The 8,249-nt window shown below is 36.8% G+C and overlaps 1 protein-coding gene across 3 annotated transcripts in view; it reads left to right on the top strand.

The window, feature by feature from the left end:
- The window catches only part of LPIN2 (lipin 2), a 46,209-nt gene extending 38,457 nt beyond the window's left edge, over positions 1-7,752 (top strand). For 2 of the 3 annotated variants that reach the window (XM_051774970.1, XM_051774954.1), the window contains exons 17-20: positions 1,006-1,158; positions 2,134-2,248; positions 2,944-3,047; positions 3,363-7,752. In XM_051774970.1, the coding sequence (XP_051630930.1) occupies positions 1,006-1,158; positions 2,134-2,248; positions 2,944-3,047; positions 3,363-3,507 (517 nt within the window). In that variant the 3' untranslated portion in view covers positions 3,508-7,752. The remainder of the gene's footprint in view (positions 1-1,005; positions 1,159-2,133; positions 2,249-2,943; positions 3,048-3,362) is intronic. The other variant, XM_051774959.1, reaches the window with a different exon arrangement.
- The last annotated feature ends 497 nt before the right edge of the window (positions 7,753-8,249 follow it).

The raw sequence follows: 8,249 nt of genomic DNA on the forward strand, positions 1-8,249 counted from the left end.
TTTGGTCCTTTGTTTAGCAAACTTTTTTCAAAAATCTAGTGAGGCCAGAAATAGTACTTGGTACTGAGGAAGATCACAGGATGATCAACTGTTAAAAACTTCAGGATTTACTTAAAATAATCAACTTTTATCCTTGTCTTTTAGTAGTCTTTCTGCCCACAAAAATATTTGTGATCAAAGAATCTATTGTTGGCCTTCATTCTGTGGCTAAATTTCATCTGTGGCCATGGGAGTCCATGGGAGATACCCTGAATGTTTTGGTTTTGTTGGTTTTGGGGGGTTTGGTGGGGTTTTTTGTTTGTTGGTTTTTGTTTTCTTTGTTTGTTTGTTTTGGGTTTTTTGTTTGGTTTTTTGGTAGGGTTTTTTGTGGTTTTTTTTTTTTTTTTTAATTCAGTGCATAATAGAAGAGCAGTTTTGGAATTATTTGCCAAATTGAATCAAGTCTTTGAAAATGCTCATAAACACTCAAGTCTCTTGTGCGTGCAGAAACGGTATAAAAAATCTGTGTAACAGATGAACCTACAAAGTCTGCAGGAAAAAATTAGGGCTTAATGAATGTTTGTTGTTATCAGTCCTTCACCCCACACTGCAAATTCTGCCAACAACCTGAAAAAGGCAGGAGATCTGGCACCCATTATTTTGTGATGCAGATAATTTAAATAATTGCTGTAATTCCACATGTAGCTGGTCTGAAAGAAGCTGAATAAAACCAGTGTGGCACTTATTTAAACACGGTCTAGTCCATCTGATTGTGTCATCTGAGTATTACTGTTTCTGTTCTTTTTGCATTTCCTGTTTCTCAGTTTTGATTGGAGTCATATATTTAAACTACTGTATGCCTTGCAGATTCTTTAACAGCAGAGAAGTCTTTTCCTTGTATGTGTAGAGCACTGCAACAATTCAATACCTAAATTGGTGCCTCTGGACACTGCTATAATTGTGTACTTAACTTTGCAAAGAAACTCTTCAGCAAGAATATGAATTAAGTTGATAATTCTTTTCTAGAAATGGCTACAAGTTTCTGTACTGCTCTGCCCGTGCCATTGGGATGGCAGATATCACCAGAGGATACTTACACTGGGTGAATGACAAAGGAACAATTCTCCCCAGGGGCCCTCTCATGTTGTCCCCCAGCAGTTTGTTTTCTGCCTTTCATAGGTAAGGATGTGGGATTTCATACATCCATTCTCTCCCCATTTCAGAGAAAAAAGCAGATATAAAAATATTTGGCATTACAGCTGTAACCAAACATTACACTCTGTGCTAGATTTGCTGTTGAGTCTTGAGGTCCCCCTAGTGATCATTTATAAACTATTTGTTTTGTCTGACTTTCACTTTTATGCTTCTGTTTGTGTGAGCATGTTAGAAGTGGCTACAAAGTGGCTACCAGTCCTAGAGGAGCTTGTTTTCCCTTCTCTTTACTCCTTTAGACCATGACTCATTACTATTAGGTTCTGTTGTTATCAGTCTTTTCAAGTACAGCTCAAAGGGTTGTAGTGCAGTGCTACTACACAAGATAGAAGAAAAGCTGGGAAAAAAGCTGGGAAATATAGACTGTCATGCAAAAGGACCTTGTGATATTGGGAGTGCTCCATATACAAGTACTTACAAAGCAGTAGGGCATTTAGGTATGGTTTAACTCAACTGATCTTTTGGACCAGCCATATTCTACTTGTTCTTGATGGGAGGAGCTAACAGGAGAAAAGTCTTTTTGGTTTTGTTTTTAATAAGAATGACTCATTCATGGATAGCAAATTCCATTAAGGTCATGGGCCTTACACACTTTTTTGTCAGAGATAGGAGTTGTGACAAGCTTATGTGTACTTGATTAGATCTTCTGATTCAGGTAGTCATCTACAATAAAAGCAGTTCACAAACTGCATTCACAACTGGGAATTCTATCTCATTTATACTTAGCATATGCACAGGTTATGGACCTGTTTTTTTACTGCAGATGTTGGAAAACAGTGAATGTTTGATTGTCTCTTGTATCATTCTTGGAGAGCTAGTTATCACTGTCTGTGTAACTACCAATGGGAAGCAGTAGGAATATAAATATCAGATAAATGAGGGAAAGAAGATGCCCTCTATCCAGTCATGACTTGGAATTTGATTGTTGAAATTTTATTTTAGGGAAGTAATAGAAAAGAAGCCCGAAAAGTTCAAAATCGAATGTTTGAATGATATCAAGAATTTGTTTGCTCCCAGTAAACAGCCTTTCTATGCTGCTTTTGGAAACAGGCCCAATGTAAGTCTGCCCCTTTCTAATTGAAGGGTTAAAATGCATGAAGTACTTGAGAAGCAAAATAAATAGGGTTTTCTTTTTGTGTCTATCAAAATTTGAATATGGAAATGGGACACTGGTGCTTTTATGGGTTTGGTCAGGAAAAGCCATATGTAGATACTTTAAATAAAAGCTGCTACAACGGCTTATATGAGAAAGGTTACAAAGATGCATTAGTATTCTCAGAATTATATTAAATATGTACCACCTTTCCAAATTATTTTTAAGGATTTTTGGCAGCTTTGTGACCTAAGGACATTAATGCAGTGCTCTGCAGTCTGCAGTCATTTTTCCTATTATACGGTTCCTGTATTTTCTCTGCAGCTCAGTGCTACTGTAACTGAACAAAAGAGGGGGGGTATTGTAAAAAGAATATTGTCACAAGGAGTGGTGTTGGGTGGTATAGATTTTGTGCATGTTTGTGGTCCCAGGCTTGGGAACAGGAATTAAGCGTTTGGGGGAATGTTTTGTTATGGTGCATGTGTATGGTTTGGTGGGGGGAGGGGGGAGTGGTGTGTATTTTGGTGTTTTCCTGTTTTTTAGGGACTTTTTTTAAGAGATAGTTCTACTATACTCTTTTTGGATCGGCTTTTCTCATTGTTGGATCACATTCAATAAGGAAATGTTGAAGCATGTGCTTTTGGTCATGGTTTTTGCAGGATGTATATGCCTACATGCAAGTGGGAGTTCCAGCCTGCAGAATATTTACTGTGAATCCAAAGGGTGAACTGATCCAAGAACAGACTAAGGGAAACAAATCTTCGTAAGACCATTTTTGTTATTTCCACTAAAGAAAGTATCTAAGAATGAGATTACAAAATAATTGCATTTGTGTCCAGGATTTCCTCTTACATATGGTAATATGTAAGGTGCAAAACCTTGTTTGCCAGAGACTTACAGCTTCGGATACATGACTGAAACTTTTCAAAATGAAAACTGGCAAAATAAAATTGAAAATTGGTTCTGCAGTAGTTATTCAAGTATAACTTTCTGGTCTAGACTTCCAAAGCTGCTTTTTGGTTACAGCTGAACAGCGAGTAGACTGTTAAATAATGGTCTTTCTTCTTCTTTAATATAGGTATTACAGACTAAGTGAGCTTGTGGAATACGTGTTCCCATTGCTTAATAAAGAACAGAGTTCTGCATTTCCGTGCCCAGAATTCAGCTCTTTTTGCTACTGGAGAGAGCCTCTTCCTGACCTTAACATGGATGAACTGGCCTGAAAAGTACTTCTCACCAGGAGATGGAATTTCATATTCAACTACTCAACTTCAGTTTAAATGTGAAGAACTTTCTTAATGAAGATGATAATTTATATATTGGTACCGTAAGTCTTACTAAGGAAATCACTTTAACTTCATTGGTTTGAAACAAAGAAAATGCAAAGCTACTGTCTTATTTTTTGGTGTGTGTGTGTGGGTTTTTTGTTTGTTTCTTTATTGCTTGTCTTTATATACCTGTTCTAAGGCACTTGAGATTGGCCTGTCATTGATGGTCATGGTACCCAAGTGCTTCAGGGCAACTAAATGCTGAGGTAAAATATGACTTCACATTCTCATCAGTACAGACCTTATTGTAAACAGACTAATTTTTTTTTAATTTGTCTTAATAGTATATTTTCTAAAATGAAGCCAAAAAGTGTATGGAAACTGCCAAATAGAATGTCAGACCTGTTAATAAAAAACGTGGTTTAATGTTCAGATGGGCAATTGGGCCATTTTTGAAAGGAGCCAGAGCCCAAGACCAGTGTGCTTTTTCTCAGCTAAAATACAGAAAATGTATAGACCTTACTAGTCTGACAGACTCTGAAGACATAAAATTCCTCTTAAGATGTACATATGCCTTTTGTTACATGTACAAGGCTGTGCTTGTACAAATCTGCTCAAACTAACTCTGCTTATTACTTTTCTTTTTTTACACATAATATTTAAACTATTTGATGAGCTTGTTAAAAATGAAAGTTGTCTTCGGACACATATATGGCTTTTGTTGTTTTCAGGCTGAGCTGTGTCATGTTAATTTCCATCAAGAAAAATCTTCAACAATTCTGTAAAAGTTGGGGAACTGGCATTTTTGTTTCCTTTTTCAGCACAGAGATAATGCGTATGTGTGTGTATGCTGTGTAGGCCAGTAAAACGTATGTACAGATTATATTCAGGGAATTGTAATACTAAAAAAATTATGTATTTAATATTTTAATTGTCTACTGCGCAGGTCTTTCCAGAATTCTGTATTGCAGGTTTTCAAGAGCTGGAAGGAAATGCACCCCAAGTAGTGAGATTCCAGCTGTGAGAATGGTTAAATGCTGCAGAGCAGAATAAAACCTTTTCCTTTTTTTCTTTTTTCTTTGGGCTTGTTTTGTTTGTTTGTTTTAAGTTTTGGGTTATTCATAAACATCATGCTGGTCATTCCTCAGGTTCCAATCAGAGCCTGTGAACAAATTACATTCCAATTGTAGTGTTTGTCAGCTGTAGAAGCAGCTAGTGTTTCTCCAAAAGTGCTTGAAGGCAAAGGCAGCTGCTTTCTAAGTTGAGTTAGTGCATTTAACCTCCTTTGGACAAAACTATGGTGAGAACATATCATTCCACCAGCCTGGGAGGCTTAAAGACTACAGTCATTTAAACATCATTTAATCGTCAGTCCTGAGATTTCTGGGCTTCCTCTCACTCCTTAAGTGTGTTCCTGGGGCCATGTATTAAAGATCTTTCAGGGGGCAACATCCAGAATTTCCACAGACTCCGGAGCAAGCTCTTCCCTGTGCACAGCTCCCAGTGGGAGCAGGGAAGGGTGAGTGATCTTCAGAAGGCATTTGTGTGGCTACCTGCTGCAGTGCCTGCACAGGGCTGCTCTTCTCAGGAACAGCTGGGGCAGGCCTTCTGCGTGGGCTGAATGTAGGAAAGGAGCTTGCTCTGTTTCACTACCTGCAGAAGAGTACATTTAGAGGATTTTGCACCCCTCCAGGAATATTTTCTTTATTAGGCTGAGTGTCTTAACCCCAGTTCTGATGTAACACCAGCTAACACTAGTCAGTTGGTGAACTGCTCAGAGGAATCATTTTTAGATCACCATATAACTGAAATTACTTTTTTCCCCCTTATAAAACTCTAGTGTATTCCTGTATTTATAAAACATTGGATAATGAGTGGAGGCAAGCATGGAATCTCTTTCAAAACAGGAGAATGAGAGTGGGGAAAAAAAACCCCATACCTATCTGTCACAGTGTGCCATGCATGTCAGTGAATTGAAAGGTATCCTCATTCTTGTTCTGCATGCACAATACTTTCAGTGGTTCTTGGTCACCAATCTACTCAGTGTTTAAGTGGATTTCACAGGATATTTTGCTCTTACTGCCTTTTTTTCTTTTTCTTTTTCCGTTTTTACTGTCAGAAGCTTACAAACATCATTCCTTGTGGGTTTTTTTCCTTTTCTTACCTTTTATTCCATAGATTTCACTAGAACTGAAATTTTCATGATCACCAAGTGCTTTGAATATCAATGGGATTTGATCTTTTAAGTCACTTAAATACTTCAAAATATAAATAAATAAGAATCCAACATAATAAAGTATTTTAATTATGAGATTAAATATTCTATCTAAAGATTCTATTTTGCATAAAGGGAGTGAAGCAGCCTTTCCTAAACCAGTCCTTTTGTGGATGTTAAAATTTTCTTTATCATGCTTAACTTACTCTTGGTGACCCTGGTACACGGCTTTTTAAAAAATGAAAGTACTTCATGAAACTACAATGAGTTTCCAAATGGTTGTTACCAAGGTTTGGCTATGCCTTTCTTGGTTAATTTTTTTTTATGTGGTAATTTTTTTTTTTTTGCTTCACTTCAGCTCCATCTTTTCAGGCTGTCATAAAGATAAGCTGTGGATTTCAAGGTGGGGACTTGAGTAAATGATCAGCATGGAAAAATATGAGGTTTATCTCCAAATGCATGTACTTTCAGCTGGTGTAAATTTGGTGGTTGTGTGAGCATGGAGAGCTCCTCACTATGCTAACACGTCATTTTGCATTGTAGGAATGTCCAAAAAGTTGCTTAGTTAAAAAATCAGATTTTTTTTTCTCTGTAACAGCTACAATTTGATATTTGCTTTTTGATAAAATTTAAGTGTTGCTGAGTATTTCTGATATGAGTAGGGCAGAGGGCTTATTTGTTTTTTCTAAGTCTGGCTTGTGTTTGAAGCTTTCCAGACTGTTTGTTAACCCTGTTAATGGACAGAACAGGGGGGCACTGTACCCGTCATTGCATACCTACGTCATTTGGGCTGCTGGGCACTTCACTGACTCTAGAGAAGACATCTTGTTGCTATTAACTGTAGGCTTGTGCTGCAATATTAATGTGAAGTGGGGTAAATAAGAATTAAGCATTAGCCTGTCCTTTGTTACCTGAGTCGAGAGAAGTGGCTGAAACTAATGTTTGAGAACAAGTTGTGCTATACGGATTTAAAATTAGCGCAAACTAAATCATTCTTTCTGTGAAAGAGGAACTTCTAAGTGTATGTGTCTGTAGGCATGTGCACACCCCTGTTAAGACTGTGTTGTTGAAGATGCAGATCCTCTTAGTGTTGGAACCTGTCAAAGGCTGAGTCAAGGACACCTGTCTGGGAGTAAATAAGGAACACTGCAATTCAAAACTTGTTAGTGACTTGGGCATCACCCATTTCTAGAATGTCTTAAAGATCAGCAATTCAAGGGGCACACATTTCTGGATTTAATTGGTTTTTGGTTGTTTTTTTTTACTGTACCAAGCATGTTTGTACTTCAAAAGATTGGGCTCTCATTCCCAGCAGTATACAGTTGCATGTGCAATCTTGGCTCATAACTCTTTAGCTTTCTGTCATCAGTGTACTCCTCCTAAAACCTTTTATTTTTTTTTCAACTGGAAAAGTTTTAACACTTGTGTTAATTCTGTCATGGAACTTCTGAAGCAAACTATGAATCCGCTTGTGGTAAAGAGAAAAGAGATGAGATTTCATGTTAATATTTCAGACGAGTCTTCTAGAAAATGCTGTCATATGAATGAGTTGCTTAAATGACTGTAATGCACATTCATAATGAACCATCAAAAATACATAGTGAATTTGAGATGCCTTTAAAGTGTCACTTTTGCCTAAAGAAGTTTTAGTTTCCAAAGTTAAAATTTACTAAATAAAATGGAATTGTTTGGGATTTTTTTACAGTGTTAATTACTTTCAGATGAAAGTTAAAATGTTGGTTTATTTTGAGGGTGGGAAAACTCTCTTCAATCATTTGGTTTTACCTTGAAGATGTGGAATACTTGATTGTTAAGCAACCCAATCACTAATAAGGTAGTGTGTTTAAAATGTCAAATCTGTGATCATACCAATACAGTGGTTTTTGTTAAGACTGGACTGTCTTGGGTACAGCAACCCACAATTCAGTGCAATGTTTATTGGTGTTCAGAACAATGTTATCACAATAAACAGACTTAAACTAAAATTTCTCTTTACTTTGTGTTTGGTAATTCCATTATTGTATTTCTAATTTAGTGAATGCAGGGTTATTGAAATTGTATTCATGTTTAACATGGAATTCTCTTCTAAGGACTATGATACATTTGCTTTCTTTCACACTCGGTTTACTTTTCTTCAGAGTATTTATACAGCTGATAAAAAATTGCTGTCATCAAACTTAACTTCTGTGGCAGTACCAATACTGGGTTATAACTATAATGAAAGGCAAACACACACTTGTAATATAGAATATCAGAGGCATGACTTGGGAATGCACAATCTGCCTTGAAGAAAATGTTGTAACTGCATAGTTTGAGCTCTGGTAAATGCCCTAATTTGGAGTTTTATCCTAATTCCATCAAAGATAACTTTTTCCTTTCAAGGCAAAAAGTATTGTCTTCGGCAACAGTTGTTGAATTGTTTGAGGCAAATATTGGGAGACCATCTTGAAAAAGAGGCCTTGGGCTTTAGTAGAAACTGATT

The sequence above is a fragment of the Manacus candei genome, unplaced genomic scaffold, assembly GCF_025592945.1.
Source record: "Manacus candei isolate 608988 ecotype Guabito, Panama unplaced genomic scaffold, ASM2559294v1 h1tg000008l, whole genome shotgun sequence".
NCBI classification, from domain to species: Eukaryota; Metazoa; Chordata; class Aves; order Passeriformes; family Pipridae; genus Manacus; species Manacus candei.